Source organism: Eutrigla gurnardus, assembly GCF_963514095.1.
Source record: "Eutrigla gurnardus genome assembly, chromosome: 18".
Classification (NCBI taxonomy): Eukaryota; Metazoa; Chordata; class Actinopteri; order Perciformes; family Triglidae; genus Eutrigla; species Eutrigla gurnardus.
In genome coordinates, this window is record NC_139929.1 from 5,369,306 (window position 1) to 5,391,054 (window position 21,749).

At 43.6% G+C, this 21,749-nt stretch overlaps 1 protein-coding gene across 1 annotated transcript in view; it reads right to left on the reverse strand.

Moving 5' to 3' along the window:
- The window catches only part of ptprn2 (protein tyrosine phosphatase receptor type N2), a 106,865-nt gene that overhangs the window by 12,040 nt on the left and 73,076 nt on the right, over positions 1-21,749 (reverse strand). Inside the window, exons 12-15 of the mRNA XM_084034213.1 lie at positions 10,785-11,000; positions 8,529-8,732; positions 3,972-4,119; positions 2,487-2,560 (exon numbers count right to left, since the gene is read on the reverse strand). Coding sequence (XP_083890339.1) covers positions 2,487-2,560; positions 3,972-4,119; positions 8,529-8,732; positions 10,785-11,000 — 642 coding nt within the window. The remainder of the gene's footprint in view (positions 1-2,486; positions 2,561-3,971; positions 4,120-8,528; positions 8,733-10,784; positions 11,001-21,749) is intronic.

Genomic DNA, 21,749 nt, shown 5'->3' on the forward strand with positions numbered 1-21,749 from the left:
TTGAAGGATGTGATTGAGACTTGATTGAGTAGGTGTTGGCTGGGTTTGCCCCCTAAAATCAATGCTCACATTTCATTGAATGGAATTTTTATGCACACCCTGGAGTGCCCGATGCATCAGGGGAAGGATGTTGACATAAAACGGGGAGGCCACGTATCAGTGCGTTGTTGATGTATAGCTGGCATTATAATGATGGACGACGCACCCAAACAGAGCTGCATTTCTGTAAGTAAAGGGTAGACCTATCAACGACAGGAAGTAAGCAACTTTTTCTTGTTTTTTTTTTTACGCTAAAGAATACGTGAACATCTAGCTCTCCATTTAATTTCTTTGTTTTTCTCTTGGACTCATCTGTCGAGCTCATAGACTCTGACATTCACCCTTAAAAGGAAAATAATTATGCAGCATTTTTTCATTTAATATTACCATAATGATTCCCCCTCCTTATGTTTAATAACCTCAACAACAGGATTAATTCTCAAAGCGCTGATAACAAAAAAACAAAAAAAAACGAGCACACAACTTTGGTCCAAATTTTCAAATCAAAATCAATTTCTTGTCTTGTTCATGTCTTCGCGTCTGTTTGCAATTTGGTTTCATTACGGCGGATTAAAAATGTCAAATTGTTTTCTCTTTTAAATCTACTTCCAAGCTGTTATTTAATCTCGAGCCGTGCTCGGCAGAAATAGACTACGGTTGGTTGTTCTTAAAGCATTTTAGTTTGTGTTATTATGCCACGTTAAGCAGTGAAACACTGTCTATGTCTATGGGATGTCAGACAGGATGTCAATATTTATTGTGGGTATTGAGTGACTGAAAATCTCTCAACACACCTGCATAAAAGCGGGCTGAAATGTGAAAACTCCATTCCCTTTCTATTGAAGAAATTTCACAAAAGGACACGTAAACGCGGGCAACATTATGTTCATTACCCACTGTTCTACTTCAATTACCTACAACCACCGTGTGCAATTTTCCCTTCATACCTCACGGTTGAAATTCCTCTCATGGTTTTGTATGAAAAATAAAGAAAAAAGAAAAAAAGAAATGAAAGGTTGCTGCTGAATGCTAGCGCTGCCACTCCGTTAGCCAATCTCAAGGACACAGACGCGGCGTCGTTGACATCCCTGCATGAATACTAAAGCGCCGACATGAAAGCGTAGCGCTGCGTTTTCGTCTGTCCTCCCCTCGCCGTTGTGGGAAGAAGATAGACTACAAAAAAAAAAAAAAAAGAAAAGGCAAAGAATGCTCTTTGTTTTGTTTTTTCCGTACTGAAATAGCTCGCATTGGAATATCTGTTCCTAGAGAAGCGTCTCAACTTTCAACGCCTCGTGTTTATGTAAGACGGAGCGCCGGCTTTAGCTCATCCCGGAAAGTTTTACAAAAAAAAAACAAAAGCATGGGGAACTAACTGGGCTTCGGCCACGTTTTGTGCTGCGAATCGTCCCTCCTGCTAACGATGCTACATCCGGGGAGCGCTAGCATCACTCGTGGTCAAGCATTATCCATGCTTCTATACTCGCCTCCCTGACCCCTGATTCCCAGAAAGAAGCCACAGATTATTTACTTGTAGGCCGCTGCCCCTGCAGCTAATGAGGAGGAAGACGCCACATTGACAGACATAATTATCACAGTTTTGCTGTGGCTCAGCCAGGGGTCCCTTTTGTGGCGTAATTACTGTCCTTTCAACCGCACACCACTGCATCCGCCATCGCTTCACCCATCTTCAACATCCGTTTGTCTTCCTAGATTTTTTGCACCAAAAACAGTGTTGGATATCTTTGCTTTTTCTAAATCCACCACTATTAGCATTATTCTAATACCATTCTATAAGATGGTTAATGTTGCACTGTTTAAATAACCTCAGAGCTTCTATGAATATGCCATTAGAGAAAATGGAGGAATAAATATTTGTTTCTGAAGAGTAATAGGCTTTTAGTGCAGCTGTGTGTTCCCCCCATCTATCTCCTCAGACATTTTGGCACTGTATTTGAAATGCATAGTTTCCTGTTGCCTTTGATGGAATCCCTTTTCAGCCGCCTCGGGGGAAATCATGACTGGCAATGTTTTTTTGTGGGGGAAAAAAAATCCAAAACTGAGGTTCTTTCTGGATTTGTAGTGCGAAACATTTGCTTAGTCAAAAATAAGGGATAATTCTTTATAGTGTAGATGTAAAAAAAAAAAAACTTCTCCAGGGAGTGGCCATTTTTTGAAAGCAGTGAAAGTAGCAGTGTGAGCCAAGAAGACGCACCGAATCCAATTCACTGAGGCTCCCAGATTGGAGAACAAAGTTAAAGAAAAAAAAAAAAAAAAAAAAAAAAGATCAAGGGACTTGGATCGAAGACGAGGCTTTTGGAACGTTATTTATCTCAAAGTAAAAGCCAACCACAACAGGTGCTCCTGGTACAAAATGAAAAAAAAAAAAGCTTAGCAGACAACAAATATCATCCACAACGTAGAGCTCTAATGAATAAAAAAATACTCACTATTGGACTGGCATTGATGTAATCTGAGTTGCCGTGGTTATTCTCCGCTTTCAAGGTGATTCTGGAATGATCATCTGTAACGGAGACGCAGAATCCATCAATCCCCACACAATAACAACAGCATTTTTTAGCAGCAACAGAGGTATATGTAAGTAAGAAGCTGCTTGTCTGTAATTTCACCAGTCTTTCATCATACACACACACACACACACACACTGTTCTGAAGTCCTGAATTGCTTCACCTTCAATAAGCAACGTTCCAAGCCAAATAGTAATAAAACATCTTATCTTAAGAAGTCTGTAAGCTGTAAGCCTTAAAATCCTCTTTTTCTTAAACAAGTGAAAGTGCTGAAAGAGTCAGATAATCTGTTTCCAGTCAACTTAAACCCACCTCGGTATCTCTTTATTACACACATCTGCTTCAAAGTTAAGGCCCCTGAACATGTTTTTTTTTTAAATTCATGACTAAATAAGCAGAAATCAACGTTTAGAAATCACGTGCAGGTTATAGTATGTCATCAGATTGTAATTCCAATGTTGCTAAATCCTGATTGGTGGATGGAACTATGACACATCACTGTGTTCTGATGTAGCCACGCCCCCTCAAACCAGCTTGAAGAGAGATTGTGTGTTACTGTAGATCCCCTTTCCGGGATTTTGTGTTCTCGATAAATGCCGGATGTATACTTGATTAGAAAGAATTTATCTTACTCAACAATCCCACAATGCATTTCTGCTATACTATACTGTTGCTATATCTGTGAAGCTTTACTGTTGTCAATGCAGAAAGATTCTCAGTAATAATGGCGGCAGAATTACTACTTAGAATTTCACCAGAAGGAAACAAAAACACGTCTTATTTCTCGCTGACGTCGATTTTGTTAGTTGAAAAGACGACTTTCTTGAGCTGATTTGATCAGCTGTAGCTAAAGCACGCTAGAAATGCAGGATTAGTTGAAAACTCAGTCTGACTTTCAACTATTTCAAGCTGCAATGAGAACCCTGGAAAGGAATCTTAAATAATGTATGAACTTGATGGAAAAAGAAAATATCTTGCTAAAATAACCTTCATGGAATAAAGGACCCACGTTGTTCATGTATTTTAGGGTAGAGCTAGCTCGCCTTGGTGTAAAAGTAGAGTATTTCAGATTTACTCTAAACTCCGATCATATAATCTCGGCTCCCATGCCACGAATCATCCAAAAACATCTATGGTAAGCTAATAAATCAGTCAATTTCATCTGAGAAGTCTCATTGAAAAAAATACACACATTTCTCACCACAATTGACCTTTACTGGTTGTAAGTAAAATGTCTTTAAGAAATAATATTAAGAATGATTTCTTGATTAGAACATAGTTTACAGTGTAGTTTTGGCTCATTGTCTCAACCGGTTTTATGTAATTTTTTGAAGCATCTATTCATAACCAACAGTGATGGAGCTGCTCGTGTATGAAAAACCAACAGAAAAGTTGAATGGACTCACACACGACGACGTTGTCCGAGCGGTTCTTCTTGGTGTTCTGCTCGCCCTGCCCCACGCCGCAGGCCCCCGGCTCCGCCTGGTAGGAGCACAGGGCCTCCCACTCACGCTCCAGACGGTTCTTGTTCTTCAAGTGGTCCTCCATGTACGACTGGAGGGAAAACAGACGCCACCTTAGCCACCATTTCAAATAACCAGCCGGAGCAAAAGAACTCAAAATGGGGCTGAAAAGAAAAATACCTTTTTGGGAGCATTGGTTTAATTAAACGAGACATCCTTTTATTCACACTGTATTTTCCTAACCATGCTTACAAATAAATAAACTAGAACCCCCGACAACAGCATCTCTCCATTAAAGCTGTGATCAGATGTCAGGGAGCATTATTCTCCTACGCTGTATAGTGTAACAACTGGGTGAGGAGGAGGAGGAGGAGGAGGAGGAGGCTGCCGGGATCTAGATGGGGAAGGTGTGCTCATGTTTTTTGTCTTTGTGCATGTGTGTTTGACCGAGAGGAGAGAGAGAGAGAGGAGAGAGAGAGAGAGGGGAGAAAGAAAATCACGCACAATTAAGACTCTTGAAAGGTTTGTCTGCATTGGAAATACTTCAGGGGTGTTTCAATCACGTCTCTCCCTGCTTGCACAGCCACTGATAAGATTGTCTGCATTTAAGCCGTCGCTTGGAGAAGACAAAATTGAATTCGCTAGAGAGACAAAGATGGAAAAAAAAAAAGAGAAGGGGGAGGGGAAGAGACCTACGTGTGTGTGTGTGTGTGTGTGTGTGTGTGTGTGTGTGTGTGTGTGTGTGTGTGTGTGTGTGTGTGTGTGTGTGTGTATATCCTCCCAAACCAGGGCAAGTCGGGAGCTTAGAGGCTGTAGCTGGCAAGACGATCTTTTGTAGCATAGCACCATGTTTCGCTCCTCTCCTGTATCATGGCTCCCCTCCCAACGGGGTTAAATGCCTTAGTCTGCTATTGTGCGAGGCAGAAGATTACAGACTCATAAACTGATGTCAGGGATCAGCTGGCTAATACAATGAAAGTGATACCCACATGGTCCGGGGTTTTATCCCATATTAAAGGCGGTATAGGTAGGCTGAGCCGAGAGGTGACATCCCATTGTCACATCCAACTTATTCACTCCCGTCTGTCAAAAAAGAAAATCCAACTCCTTGCAGAATTTGTACAATTCCGGTTACAAATAAGCTTGTCTGACACATAATAGGCAATTACCCTTGGATGGCGAGTGAATTCAGACATCTCCTGAATGCACAAAGGATATTAGGAGACTTAGAAGAACATTACGAACCCGACAGACAATGGAAATCAAGTTTATTGTTTCATATGGTAGCAAAGGTGCAGCTCGGGTCTTAAAGGTCATGGGGAGAACAGTAAAAGCAACTATTGTGATGAACGCGGCGGCATAATGAGAAAAAACACCAGCACAATGTGTCCTACCCGAACCCATTAATGACAGAAAGGGACGTTTGTGAAATACAAGCTTTCTGCTGTTACACTTTGAACCATTCCCGGAACTTTTAATTTCACGCATGCAAAGAAATCTATTTATTAGCTTTTAAAAAAGAAAAATCCACTTAAAGACAATCGTAATAGCAGCCAACACACATTTATTTGCGTGGGCGTTGCTGTGCATCGCCCACGCAAACACACAGCGCTGTCTTCTCAGGGAAAATGACAGCGTGCCATTATGGCCACTTGACAGAGCCTGTCACCGCGACGCTCTCGTCACCCCGTACAAGTACTCTCCGCTCGCCAGCCTGACAGCATCCCACCTTCCCGACCAATATTACATCTCCATGTACTTGATAAATCCACTCAGAATTGCCTCCCATTCTATTCAAACGATGCCCTGAATCGATTGCATTCCAAATTCATATTTTTTTTTTTCTTCCCCCCCGGCAGCTTAATGCAATGCAGCCAGCAGGCCCTTATCAAGCCCTCCCGTTCCTAGGGGGGAGGCAGTGGACCATGGCGTATTCCAGAGACAGGGTAACGAAGGTTTAGTGAATGGGGGGATTATGTCTGCCAATCAGAGGGTTGGGATGGGAGGCCTGGGTGTCAGGGAAACAATGTCTAATCCTTCCTAAGCAGTCTCCTCGGCAGCAGAGGGTGCTGGGTGAAATCAGGATGAAGGGACAACCGGGGGAGCCAGACACAACAGGTAACACATTACTGTCGAGCTCCGCCGTCAAATTAAAGCGAACAATACTCTGAACAGTTGGTACAGTGGAGCTTTATGATATGATAAACAGCGGGGAGAGGTGGAAAGAAATACGTTATCAATATGAACGTCTTTGTGTGCTGAATGAAAAACTTCTTCTTTTGCTCATAAACTAAATTGTGAGTAAAAGCTACCGAGGTCAGAACATGTTGCACGAGTCAGTGTGGCTTTATTCCCCTTTTTTTTTTTGGAGCAAATGATTTATCATTTCAAAAACGATAACTACTCAACTTAATGAAAAAAGAGCCTCAAGCGACGCAATTATTGATTTTTTTTTTCCCAGTAGAGAGGCGATTAAGCCAAGGGAACGCTGCAGCAACAGCACCAACATTGTGACCTTGTTTGTGGACAGTAGTAGAGCTGGAGGGACGGAGGTGTTGCTATAAAGGAATAACAACTTTACTGGCTGTAAAGTGCTGTCCGTGGTGCTGAAAAAGGACTGCAGCAATGAGAGCAGAAATACAGCCACGTTAAAACTTGGTTTGTGGATTTGAAGGATTAAGTAGGTAACGTTTGCATGGTTGTAGCACCACAATGCAGCTGAAAGATGTGAGATAGCAGAGGTGTGTCAAAAACCTGAGAAAAAATAAAAAACAGCAGATGACTCAGCACACAGAGGCATCCAATTTCACTTCTGAAGTTGGAAGTCGTTATGCAAGACTTTTTAAGTCTTGAGGGGGGTCGAACAACATCGTGGCTGTGTGTGTGTGTGTGTGTGTGTGAGGTGCCTCAGAAAAAGAAAAAAAAAGAAGGACCCCCAGCATATGTGCTCTGGAAAGCCGGGTATTCATCATCCTTCTCCACACGGCGCGAGCGCCAAAGAGCGAGAGAGGGGAGATGAGAGGAGAGGAGAGCCGAGATGGGAAAATATAGGTCTGAGATCAGCGATAACAAAGCAATCTCACACATGGTTTCATGTGAGATGGCGGTCGGAATTTTAAAGAAGGACCCCTATAGGACATCTCCATGTCAATCATGGGCGAGAAAGAGCAGCGAAGGTCCCCGAGTGTTTTACCTTTCCACAATGCCATGCACTGCATTGGCGAAAAATCTAGGGCTAATAATAACAGCTCCTAGAAATGATTCACAGTGTCTCTTTTGTTATTGCGGGGCTAAATGCTTTTCTATTGTCAATGTTTTCAAAAGGGGCTTCACAAACAAGCCTTGACGAGTGCAACAAAACCCATCTATTACCACCAATACGAGGCATTACTCAGATTCCCTCTCATTCATTACAGCCTCCCAATATAAAAGCTAGACGTGCAGTGTGATGAATGCTCCCTCCATTAATGGAAACACTGCGAGGCATCTATCCATCTCTTTTATCAAGCTTGTCTCAAATGAATGAAGCGAAAGTTGTGCAAAATTAAAACAATCCATTGTGTGTTTGTGGAAGCGTTGGCAACCGAAAGCTTTTTTTTTTCCAACCCAAACTAAATGTCTAAAACCACCGAATGACAATCGGATGGATAATGATATTTCTGTTTTTGTGCAGCTCTCATCACGCAAAACAATGTCTGCCTTATTTTTGCTGCAGAGAGAGAGAGAGAGAGAGAGAGATAGAGAGAGAGAGAGAGAGAGAGAGAGGGAGAGAGAGAGAGAGATAGAGAGAGAGAGAGAGAGAGAGAGATGGAGGGGGGTGAAAGATGTAAATGACAAGAGACGCAGGGGTGGAATGATAAAGAGAGAAAATGACACGGTAAAGGGAGGAGAAAAGGTAGAGGAGGAAAAAATGAAGACAACCGAGCCGAGATAAGGCGAGAGGGAGAAAACAGCGGGAAGAGTGATGGGGGGTAAAACCCCACCCCCCAAAAGATAACAAGGTTCTGAAGGGAATGAGGTGAAAGAGGGATGAAAAAGAGACACATCCGAGCAGATAAACAGAGAAATCAAGCTGTTGGGTTGTTTTTTTTTTTTTTCCAGCACAAGCCGTGGCTTATTCATAGACACAAGGAGTTTTAAAAACAGACCCTCCAACGTTTGCTCACATGAAACATCTGAACAGCCTGTGACGTATCCTCAAAGGCCCTTTTCCCAACACACAAGTAGCCCTACATCAACACCATCCCACCAAATGAATCGGTTTTAAACTGGTGATTATACAAAACAGGGCAAGTACTGCTGGTTGGGAAGCACTGATCTCAGTCTCAACCTAATGTATTCTCACCAAAAGCTGGAATTTCAAACTATTACAACCACTCTGGCAGGTTATGTTTGGTTCTAACAATCTGATGCTAAAAAATCTCTGAGGCCCTGACAACTACTCGCCCTCGCCACTTAACCCACCATCGCTCGCATCGTCCCGGGAGTCGAGTTCCTTACCAGTATCATGTGTCCGGTGGAGATGTCCATGTTGGATGGCACCGGCTCCTCGCACCAGGAGGAGGTGCTGCTGCGGGTGGACGGGCTGGCCGCGGGGCCATCGCTGAACTGGGACGAGACGCTGTTGAGCCGCGAGTGACGCAGCGTCTCCGGCCTCTCCACGCGCTCCGACGTCCGGATCGCCATACGCTGTCGACACAGCTCCTGGGAGTTAAGAGTTCATACAATAAAACAATAGTTTTATGTAGGTTATGTGTTTATCCTCACTGTAAATGCACATTGTGGGTTCTTGTATCTCAGCTCACTTGCCTAGATTAATGGATTATCCTCGTGGATTATGGAGCTTTTACTAATTGTGTCAAAAAATACATGGTTGAGGAAACCTACACGGTTTAAAACATAAACTCAGGATGTCACATCTGGCTCTTCGTTGTTTAAGAATGGATGATTCTTTTTTTTAAAGTGAACTTTTAAAGTAAATAATCCCAATACTGCACAGTCACATCCTTTATAAAGAAGATTGCAGGATAACCTATCCATCAATCACACAGGAGCTCCATGGTGAATGTATATAACCACAGAGATAAAAAAATGCATTGGCACAATTGTGAAGTATAATTTCCTATTTTGATTGATATCTCCAGGTTTCTAAGACGTACTAAAAGGCCCACTGCTAGATGGATTACATTTCTCCCAGTGACTCAGCTCTTCTCCCATCGTGCAGAGACATGGAATCGAAAATTCAAAGACGAAGCATAATCTGCTCTAAAAAGATGGTGGAGGAAAAATCCTTATAGCCAGATTTAAGCAATCTGTAAACAAACCAGCACAGTTACACACACTGTCTGATTCCCCTTCATAAGGCGTGGACACACTTGGTTTTCCTATGTGAAATTTAGAATCCTTTTTCAGAGGCAAAAAAAAAAAAAAAATCACTCATCTCCACAGAATTAATTTGCATACACGATTAATAACAGCGAGGGCAGGGCAGAGCAGAGAAAACGCCTCGTGAAAGCGCATGCTATCTCATGATCTATCATAGTGATATTTCCCCCTGAGCCCTGGACTTGGATCGGCTTTCCCGCCGTCAGACTTTAATGATTAGAGCCATGAAGCGGTGCCCTGGGCCTTGGCCTTAGGGCAACATCCAGGTCCACCTCATAATTCATCCTATTCCTCAGCATCTCCGCGAAAGCACTGTGCTGTACCCGGAGCCGAGAAATGGTCCCGGGAGTAGGCGGGGAGATGCAGTTAGCAGCAGAGAGGGCCAGAGGACAGACACATGGAGCCCAGAGAGGAGAGCTGGTGGTGGGATTACAGACTCCCCCATCTGCCCCCTCTTTCAGTAATAAGAACCAAACGACAGAAACAGCGTCTCACCGCTCTAAACACACAACTATCTGTCAAATATTGAAATATTGAGAATGCAGCCACATGAACGACAGATCAATGAATGTATAGCAGGTGCTACATTTGCATAGAACATTTTTTCAAAATAAATCAGATGTATAATAAAAAAAATGGATGGTATTTCGATATTCTTTTTTTATTCATGCTTATTTGTAGTCGTCTATGTAACGTCTCCAGCTCTGGAAAGACAGAGAAGCCCCGTGAAAACCTGATTAAATATTGAAAATGTTAACGCGACATGCAGATAAACATGTTCTGAGTGCCATGCTGGGCACAGCTGAGCCCCAACCCCCAACGCTGAAAATCAATACAGCCCGGGCTGTCCACGGCCCTGGAGGAACAGAGGGAATAGGTCACAGTGGCGGCCTGCTCCTCTGTCTCTATCTGTCTTACACACACACACACACACGGACACACACACGGACACACACACACACACACACACACACACTCACACACACACACACACACACACACATGGACACACACACACACACATGGACACACACTCTTGTCAGGCAAGGTTGAGCATTAAACAATTGGATTGAGCGAATATCTATTGGAGCATTAAGTCAAAAATCCCCCGAAATAAACATAAAAAGTGGTTTCTGATGTGCAATTATTACGCTGCACAATAATAAAAAAAAAAAGCAAATCACGATCATAACAGCAGCCAAAACCCATCATAAAAGCAGGTAGAATCATTCAAACGTATACACACATGAACAAACGCTCTCGCGATCCAATCGTAAAATGCGTGAGTTCGCCTTCGTCCAATGGCGGAGCACAGGCCAAGTGTCCCGGCCTCCGATTGGCTCACAGCGGGAAAGGGGGGGCCGGTCTAACCTGATAGGTTGCGGTGGCATCGGTGCTGGTGTCAGTCCCCAGGCTGGCCAGCTTCTCCTTCATGCGGAGGTGGGAGCGCTGGCGCACGCAGAAGAAGGTGGTGGACACGGCCAGCGCCACCAGGATGAAGAGCATGCAGAGGACGGAGAGCAGCAGGAACTGGCCCGACTCCACCCTGGTCTCCTTCACCACCGGTATCTGGGTCAGGCTGCCTCTCTGGAGAGAGAGACGGAGAGAGAGAGAGAACACACAGTCAGAGCAGGAAAGATGCCACTCCATCTTTTTCTTTTTGATTGATTGACGTAGTCTTGTTCTTTGGAGCAGCAGCCGTCACATCAAAGCTGCGGTGCATCACCTCTCAGCTGAAGGCTTGTCTCCACTTTCACGTGAAAAGAATACGAACAGCGAGTCCTCCCTTTACCTCCACTTCCTCTCCCGCTCTTTCTGTCTGTCTGCCCCTCTCATTAGCCAGCTCTAATAGCCTTAGAATACGCATTCAGGCTCGGTCAACCTCTATCGCCGGCCCCTTGTCCGGTGCCGTCTCCACACTGTGCCCCACTATAGATATTTACAACCCCATTTAGTGCTGGCATGGGGTGGGCTGGCACTGTGCAGCTACAGGAGGTTGGGATACTAAGAGCTTGTGCTTAATTAGCTCCTCTGGTCCTGAGTTTTGGCTGGATTAGGCCCTGGGCCCAAGCCCTGCACAGCTAATGGCTACCATGACTGGAGGGAGAGAGACAGGCAACCCAGACTGGACCTTCACACACTTCAACAGAAAGGCCTTTTCAAATATTCACACCCCCACTGCATGATAATTCAATCAGGAAGGTATAGGCTTTGTCTCACAACGGCAGACTCGTTTTTTTAATGCTATAATATCATCGGAGAGGTTTCTGATCAGCGTATAGGTTAAAGAATTGCCCTACGTTGTTGATAATTGGTCCACTCATGGCCATTTACCGTGGTGATAAATTCCCCCGTGGGCACCCACTGCTGCAGAATATTTTGAGAGCATAACGGCGATAATTAGGAGCATTAATTTGGAGGGATAATTAATGATACCTAATATGTAGCTACTGTTTAAGATCTCCTTTGCTGATTGCATAAAATATAGACATCGTAGCCAAGTTGGTTTTGCATTTAACTTTCTAAGAAGAGTCTTTCCCCCTGCATATTTGACATAAATCGCCCTTTGACTGACACAAAAAACATGGGGTTTCTGCAAAAGACATGCAGTTTTTGAGCTAATTGTATCAGCTGCATACATGTAGCTATCTGCAAAAGGGCAATATCAATAACAACGCACCGATACATCAGCAGGCTCCGAATCGCCTTCATGCGAGATTGAAAGATTGATGGGTGAAGTGAATCAAATCTACAAGATGAAATAAAAAAAATGGCCGAGCTCTGACATTTAGCCTGAGGGGGGTCTAATGGGCCGGCTGAAGGATGTCTACAGCTTGTATTTCCAAAAACAAGACACTTCACCTCACGCCAGTAACAATATGGTTTGACCTTGTGGGGTTCGTAATTGCCAATGTTTTAGCAGATGTGCGTACGGCGAGGTCTTTTTTTTTTTTTTTTTTTCCCCATTACCGCGCTAGCCTGGCGACGGTTGCTGTTGATTGCAATTGCTGTGGTCGAGCATGTCGTTTTAATCAAGCTCTAAGAGGCTACACAACAACTGAGAGGTTTGAAGAGGCTCGTGTACGGGTACAGAGGGGAGGGATGGCCTCCATCCAATGACTCGTCCGTTTCTGTTCAGTGATCAAATGAATATATCAGACAATTTGCTGGAGCACTCGTTGATAAGGCAGTATCCTCTCGCACACAATCACACGCTAAAAGACTGAATATACAGCACGTTAAAAACCCTCATTAGACGTTTTCAATATTCAACTTTCTTCTTTTTTTTTTGCACTGTAGACAAAACATGTCACGTCGGTGTAGTCGTTAAAGACTGCTGCCTCTGGAACCAAAGTGCCCCCTGTAGACCTATTGGTTGAAAGCTGCCTGACAACTCCAAGCCATTCCTTTAACTTCATTATTTTATTGTGGGGAAAAAAAACAGAAAACATTCTAATCGAGTTCATCAAAGAGCCCTCTGCAATCTGTGGCTACTCTTACTATTTAACACCTTGAAATGAATAATAATAATAAAAAAAAAAAAGCATTTCCACTTTGGGAGCAAACAAGCTTGAAACGCACTGCAAGCATAAAAGAATGTTTGAAGGCGGTAATTGTGTTAGAAAGACACCAGAGGCGATACCGAAAGGCAGAGGAGAGGAGGAGGAGGAGGAGGAGGAGGAGGAGGAGGAGGAGGAGGAGGAAAAGGGAGGAGATGTAAGGTGAACAATTGCCTTCATGGGCCTTTAGAGTTCTGGCCCTTTGCTTCAAAAAAAATGTTTTTTTTGTAATCATTTTTACTTTACTATAATTAGGGAACACCTTAAAAACAGATTTATCTCACAAAAATATTCAGAAACACTAAAAAAAAAATCAAAATATGTAAATTGCTATTAGACCAAACGTTACCAAAATCAAAGCTTGCACAAATAATTAGAGCTGAATGTTTTCCCATTTGAATTTTTCATTCGAATTTCAGATGGGCATAGAACGCACCACCACGAGAGATTTTTTTTTTCTTCCCTCCATTAATTCTTTCAGATCTCGGTAAATTCATTTTTATTGATTCCTTTCAAACACCGGTGCTATTTGTACAGGACTCGGTGAAGTTATTACTCTCTGCCTCTGAAAGACTTTCCTCTTCTGTGTCTCTCTTCTATTCACGTCGCCCATGTGTAGTGAATTAGCCAATGCGAGAGGAGACAAGGGGCAGATGGATTTCGGTGCTCTGGATTATTCAAATGATAGAGGAAAGGTCAGGCAGAGAGGTGTTGTTGGGGCGGCTGGCGATCCATTCACTCCCATCACAATGCCTTCAAGAAGTACAAGAAAATCCCCCCCGAACACACAACTGACAAACCTCAACGGTCGCTGCTTAAAGTTGAAACTACAATTGATGCCACAATAAGATTTCAGAGGTTTGGAATCAGCTTTACATTTAAAGGAGTTAAAATGTGCCCTGCGATGAACACAAAAGATCACATGTAAAATTTAGCGGCATTTTAAAAGGATGCTATTCTCAAGTGCTCAAAAAAATGCCGCAATTTTGTAAATATAGAGAAAAACATAAGGCCTATTTTTTTAGGCGTATTTGTAAACTCCTTACAAAATAATGAAAATGAAAAATAAACGGATTTTATATGAACTAACTTATATTTTCACTACAACTGCAACATAAAATGTGCATTTCTAGTCAGTCAATCCTACCCTGGATATTAGGAATTAAATCCCAGAATAGAATAAAAAATAATGCTATATAAATAAGATTATTGCGAGTATTTTTTTGTTTTTGACGTGCTACTATTAAATCAGATGGATCTCTGCAAACACAGAGCGAATTTAGCATCTTCCAGCCCTCAGACTGTGAGTTGGAGCCCGGCAGCACCAGGAGGGTGAACCTGCACACAAACTTTGTCCTCTGCAGCCCAGATGTGCTCGCAGCAAACCACCGGGGCTCCGCATCCACTATTACACGGTCATTTCCATCACTTTACGTTGGGTTCAACTATATATATTTTTTCTTTTCCGATCCTCGATCACATTTTATCCCAAAAAAGCCCAGCCTCAGCAGAATATCGCAGCAGAGAGGGCGACACAAAACGAAACAGGCGCTACTAAAAATGTTCCGCAAAAAGACACACAAAAACATTCACACCGCAATCCAGCTTTCAACGTGATGTTACACCGATGACAAGTTTTCAAAGCCGGTCCTTTAAGGCGCGTTTTTACGCATTTGACGCATTAAGAGAAAGGGGGAAAAAGAGAGAGAGAACAGGACAGATACACGTTTTCAAGCCGGGAGATAATTACCTAAATCCATGTCGCGGGGCAGAGCGCACATTTCGCAGCGGAGGACGGAGGATGCTGTGTGCTGTATTCCAGAGAGCATGGAGAACCAGTGACGCCCGCCGCAGCTCCAAAAAAAAAGAAGAGAAGGAGCGTTTGTGCGTCCCGGCCGCCCACTCAGCCCGCTTTCTCCAAAAAAAAAAAAAAAAAAAAAAAGTTCCCCTGCGAGGGTCCCCATGCGTCCCCCCGGCGCCAACAAAAGACCGCGGCTTCAACACGAAGATGAAGGGAAAAAACGGGGAAAGAGAGGAGAGAGAGAAAAAGGGAGAGTCGGGAGAGAGAATAAGAAAAGGGAAGAAGAATGTGGGATATGCCCGCCTGATTTTCCGAGCCTCGGAAGAATGTGCAGAAGCCCCACTAGTGAGTCCTTTCAGCGCCTCCGTGCCAATGAAAAGAGACGGGGAGGTGGTGGGGTTGGGTTCTCTTTTTTTTTTTTGCGATCATTTAGTTAAGGCTGAGCCCCTCCTTATATTCAGCAGCTCAGGAGTCCCCGTCCATTGCACATGTCATATCCACTGGTTGCTATAGCGATGCCTCCACATGTTGTCGACAGTGAATGTTCAAGGAGCGATGCCTGGCTAATAGGCTTGCGGGCCGAGGGGCGATATGAATGGACATAGGGCTAGACACTCATTTGTTGAGCTACTAGGGGTCTCTGTGTTTGGTGTGTGAATTGCTGTTTTCTCAGGCTCTCCTTTTCCTGCGCTCCCTCTCCCGGGGATTCAGTTATGTGAGCAGAATAAGGGAGATGGGGCAGTCTATTCTTCAAAGTAGGCTTTTGCATTCAAAGCTGAAGTGAGCACTATAATAAGAGGCTACCGCACAGTACAGTAGTTGTAAACTATATGAATGCTGCATGGGACATTGGGTGCAGTCTGACAAAAAAAAAAAAAAAAAAAAGGTTCAGCCTTTAAAGTAAATTGTGTGTAATTGGCTAAAGTCTTTTCTCTGCTTCCTTTCTCAGATCTGCCAGAATAAAGAGTTGGGGGGGAGAAAAAGGAGAGGAAAATTGCAAGTTTAACAAGTTTTAAAGATAAAACTCACCCAAAAAAAGCTATCCTAATTAGCAATCAGCCTGGAAAAAAAAAAAAAAGATCCAATGGAGAGCAACAGCTGCACTTAGAAGGGAGAGAGAGAGAGATAGAGAGAGAGAGAGGGGGATTATGGAAGCACGGGGAGAGAAAGGGAGAAAGAAAAAGAAAAGGGGCGGTGAAGAGAGGAGGACGGGGGTCCTGTCAAATGCAGATGACGAGTCTTGGGGAGGGGGGCTGTGTGACGGGGAAGGGTGGGGGTGGGGGGGGCTCTCCAGTTTATTTTTTCCATTCAGAGAGCACCCCCTCCTCTCCTCTATTGTCCCTCTGTGTGACAGCTGGAGTTGGCAATGTGAAGGGGAGAACAAAAACCAGCTCGCTGTCCAGCCTGGGTCCGGTGCCGCATCGGACGCCACCCCACCTTCGAGAAAGCAGAGCCAACCAGGCGGACCCGCGTGGACCAGAACACCTCAAACTGACTCAACATTTAGTCTCTTTAGGCGTCCCCAAAACTCTGACATACACCTTGCATATAAAGCAACAAAAAATGGAATTATCAGTCCATTTTGTTATCGTTTTTTTGTTCTTTAAAAAAGACTAAACTCGGGGAGATGTGCTCCTTCCTGACGTGTCACCGGGTGACACTTTTCACGTCATGCTCTCTGCACACTTGCATCCTCATTTATCAGGAATTATTCTGAATCCACATTCAGATTTTTTTTTTTCCCGCCAGCCAGAGGGCACAAAAATGGCGCACCCACCAGTCGTCTGAAAGGCAGATTTTTTTTTTTTTATCTCGCAGCATTCAGTGTGAATACAATGCAGAATTATCTGCAGTGCTCACTGTTGCTTGAATGCAAGATGGATGCAAGGGTAACGCATGGTGGGAGACTTTTTTTTTTTTTTATCATGACCGCCAGTGAGTGGGTTTTTTTTTTAGAGAGAAAAGAAATAGTGGCTTCGGAAGTTAATCCCCCAGAATATCAGCCCCTACATTAAGTCAACCACACGATCATATCTGTCATGTTCTCTGGTGAACTGGAAGAGAGCCCCGCTCACTCTTTTTCATAGCAGATACCCTGGTCATCCACCTGTCAGCCCTATCTAAATCCACACTCATCCAAACAAGAGTATTCCCCCGACACCGCCGTGGATGGAGGGAGGGAAAAAAAATAAAATAAAATGTCTACCAAGAAGCAGACACCATCTCCACCTGCCCTTTGAAGGGAAAGCCTGACTTTGGCACCTGTTGTGTTTCTTTCCTTCACTTGAACTCTGCGTAAATGGACACATTTTCACACGTTTCAGCCACTGCTACTAGCACAGTACGATTTCACAACCCAGTGTCACGTCCTCCAGCGAGGCCGGTGCTAATGGTTATCACACCAGGGAAGGTTCGACGCGCTTCGATTCACTCTCGCCAGAGAGAAAAAAGAAAAAACCTACAAGCTGTAGATTCTGGAACATACTGAAATCACTCTTATGGTCACTGGTGATATTTGCAGACGCTGTCACGCCTTCGGTGTCCAAAAACCAGTAAGTACTTCCTTCGGGGGGGTAACACATGTTCGAACAGTCGGGCGTGTGAGTCCTGCCAGGGCTTATCTGGCCTTCCTGATGCTCCGGTGTTTGCCTCCGTGACACATTTCACATTTTCTAATAATAAAAAGGAAAAAAAAACGATGGGAACGGGTGTTTAAACAACGGGAGAAAGAGGTATGCGGCACTTCAAGAGGAGGGGGCGAGGGGGGATGTTAAACAAATGTCACGATCAAGTGCACTATCTCAGATGGCGGAGCGGAGCTTGTGCATGCTAGTTGAGGATATTTGCTTGCACCTGAACAATTTTTTAGATGCATTACGTCCCTGCGTGTGCAAACCATGCATATAGGTGTACTGTATGTGCATCGGAGTGTGTGTAACTGGAAGGACACCTTCGCCTGGAGACAGAAAAAAAAAAGAAGTCTGAGATTGTAATATATTTGAGCAAACAGAAGCCCGGTGGCACACTGAGCCGGTGGGCCACAAACCAATCACAGTGTTAACGCTATCAGAGAGAGGCTAATGCTGCTGCGGGAGAAACCAACAGCTGCCACGCGTACCTGCAGACTTAACTAACGCGCCTATACCATTACACCCAAAAATAGTTCTCTCTCCTGCTCGGCTCTTTGAAAACGGGGGGTGCGATAAATTATTCATAATAATATCTGAGCACGACTGTTGGTGCGGCTCCATTTGGGGAAGGTGTCGGAGGATTAGCTTCCAACTGTAACGCCGAGAGAAACGTATGCGAAACGAAACACGCTAGGGTGTTCCTTTTTTTTTTTTTTTTTTCTTTTCTTTATCAAATCCACCAGCTGTTATTGTTGTTGCTGGAGTGATATTAGTGTGTGTAACCTAATCTGTTTTTTTTTTTTTATGTTTTATCTCCATGCTTATCTTTAACGTTCGCAACAAAACACAGAATTTAGGTTTGAAAGTCCGCCTATTTGCATTCACAGCACAGTGATGTAATTTTGGTGTGTTTTTTTTCAGGTGGTTTGACGGTTTGATTTCTCCTTACCATGTTATAAAACAGCACTTATGATGAGATTAGATATAAAAAGGTGACACCTTGCTCTCCCATCGAAATTCCCTTTTAAACATCACTCACTGTGAGAGACTTACACGCATTGTGTCACGGCGTGTGTGTGTGTGTGTGTGTGTGTGTGTGTGAGAGAGAGAGAGAGAGAGAGAGAGAGAGAGAGAGAGAGAGATGAGAGAGAGAGAGAGAGACCATATTTCCTAATGGATGATGTTCAAAGACACAAAAAGGTCCCATTTCTGGGTTTTACTTGAAACATCTGAATTGCTGTGTCTCATGCTCATCACTTGCTCAGAGAGGAAGCATTCAAAGCCTACGTGTGTGTGTCTGTGTGTGTGTGTGTGTGTGTGTGTGTGTGTGTGTCAGCCATGTCATTCTGGTATTTTCCCCCAGATGGGCTTGTTCAAATAGGCCCTCTTTTCTTATGTGAATCCCAGCCCAGGCATCGCCCGTGCCAAGTAGTTCAAAGCAGTAAACATCAAGGTAAATGCTATGCCTGTCATCTTGACTATATTTAAAGCAAGAGGCGAACCCACGCACGCACACACACACACACACGCACAACAATGCGCACTTCAAAAAAGACACGGTGTTGCAGCGTCACAGCCCGGAGTAGAGAAATCACACCATGTCTGTAAAACGATAGAAAACGTTTGCTCTAACCTATGAGGGTGACAACAAAGTGATGCATATTTAGTGCTCTTTTTTTGTCTGTTTTTTAATCGTTCTACATGTACAGTGTGCTGAGGTCAACTGATGATTTATGATATATAGGTTAAGCGAAGAATAGGCAGGATTTTATGGTCTAATCTGTATCCGATGGTGTAAGAGATCAGCCAAAGCCCCTTTTCTGTTCAATTCCGGCTCATTTTACTGCGAGCCGAGTCTCTCTTCCCATAAAGTTTCCGTTCTCAAACATGACACATGCGGTTTACTACCCCAGAAATCAGTTTTTAAACAGTGGGTACTTGATTCCAGACAGAAGTATAGGCAGAAGCAGCTTCTCAATTTAGTAGCTTAACTGTCACTGACAGAGTTTTATCAGCTGTAACTAAAAGATAACATAATCTCAACCACGGTCTCCATCTGGCTCATATTAAAACAAGAAGCCTGTAGAGGTCTGAAATATTGCACTGGATTGATGCTTGCACATGATGCTAAAAGACAGAGGCTAAAGCTAACAAAAAGTTAGCATCCTCACCAGGTGAAGATCCATATGGAAAGAGACTGAAAGAAAGGCGGGAAAGGGTCGCCATCACAAATCCGTTGCACCTCGGTTTCATCAAAACGCAGCACAGCCGGGCCGCTGATGTTTCAGAGCCAAGGTCGAGTCCAGCTCAAACCTCCGTCAGATCCAGGATCAATGAGTCAGGCAGACTAGACTCACATATTCAACTTAGCAACACCTCTGGCCTCGCTGTCTCGGCTCAGGGCTTTTTTTCTTAATGAAACCCGTAACCCCCCGACATAATAAAATGTTACTTAATGATGTGTTTATTGACCTTCTGTGAATAGTAAGCTAGTTAGCTCAACGTGCCATCGATTACATATAAAGGCAGATAAACATATGTCTTACAATTTTGCTCTAGAGTTTCTTTCTTTACTACACCCCGATGCACACTTCAACATTTGGAAATGTTCCTAAGCCGCTCAGCAAACAATCATTTCAATAAAACTTGTAATCAAAGGCCAATAACACACAGTGGTTACTTGAAACAATGAGCCCTTTTCACAGCAGCCATTTTGACACGTTATTGTAGGGGTTATAATAACAATAAATTATGGTCCTGTTCCATTTGTGGTCCAGACGCCGGTATTGTGAATGCCGGCTCCCTGGAAACGGCTGTGACACACTAAATAGAACGGGAATCAGGATTAATTTCTGTCAATTACACCTGTTTTTTACCGTGCTGTGACACGTCAAAATGGCTGCATGCGAGAAGGGTCCTTTGCCGGATTAGTTCATTCCAGACGAGACCAAGCTGTCAACTGTTTTTGTGGAAGTGGAGTTCATTTCATTTAACTTAAAAAAAAAGAAAAGGAATTTGTTTAAGGAGCAGCCTTTATTCCCAACTGGTTCCAGCTGACAGTAATGATTCCCTCCACCTGCAGCTGTGTTGACAATAGCAACTTGACAAGGATAATGTTCCAGTTTGCTAAAGTGCCAGCCCCCAAATTAATTAAACTGAGTTAGCAAATGGCCAACACCTTAAAAAAATCTAAGTAAAACCAACTCAGTATCGGTGAGGATGTTTGCACTGTGGTCTGAGACGCAGCAAATTACACATTAATCACAAAGACAAGGATTCCTTCTAAGATGTAATTCGTTTTTGATGAGGGGATATTACGACACTGTAGGTGGGGAAAGTCATTAGGCGCCAAATAAAATGGCCGGGTCAAGAACGTGATCCGAGTTTGCTTAAAAAAAAAATCGCTACAGGTAATTGAAGGTAATACTTCATTCTATTGTCTGAGAGATAAAAGAAGAACCTCCATCCACAGTCAAAAAACAGGGAGGAAAACAGCAAGGTCTTTTAATTGTTTTGTTTGAACAGAATCCACACTACTTTTAGACTATTATGTTTCTCGGCTGGCTTTTTTTTTTTTTTTTTTTTTTTATCTTGGAGAGAGATAAAACCGCAATTAATTTTGAAAGGACGGGGGAAAACAGTGAGACAATACATCAAGTCACACATGAGTGGTGGCAGGCAGGGATATGTGGGCTGCTGCTGGAATAACAGAGGTAGTCAAAGGTAGCATTCATAATTGAAACCCCCAGTCACAAGAGACTTAGTGGGCTGCTAGACTCTGATACTGAGACTGACAGTAAAGGGACAAAGAGAAGTGTTCAGAGGAGAGCGTGGAGTGACTTCGTGGGTTCAATAGGATGGGTCCTCTTCCACACCTGGGCCCTGCCGAACATCTGAGAGCCTCTGAAACACACGATTTCTCCATGGCTGTTTGAACATATAGAGCAGAGTGGAGCTGAATGTGAATGTCCAAACAGCCTGTTGGGGGATTTGACTGCCTTACCCGACTCCAGAGATCCACTTGATAATTTCTGGAAGGAATGACAAGGACAAGATGATCTGTCACATCTTGCGTTGTGCGCTAATGGTGGAAGAGTTCGTCTACGCCTTTTTGCCTTCTCTTCAGTGTACCCACGATGATTCGTGCATTGTTTGTATTTTTGCATGTAATTAATGTCACAAAACGGTTAACTAATGTGTCTGACAGCTCAGGTTGAATTGCAGGTCGCTGCAGCAAAGAAGTCCTCAGTTCACCCCCAGTATTTTTTACAATAATCCAGACATTCTTTTCAGTGCTGATGAAACATAGTGGATTCAGCAGAGTTCGTTGCAATAATAGATTTGC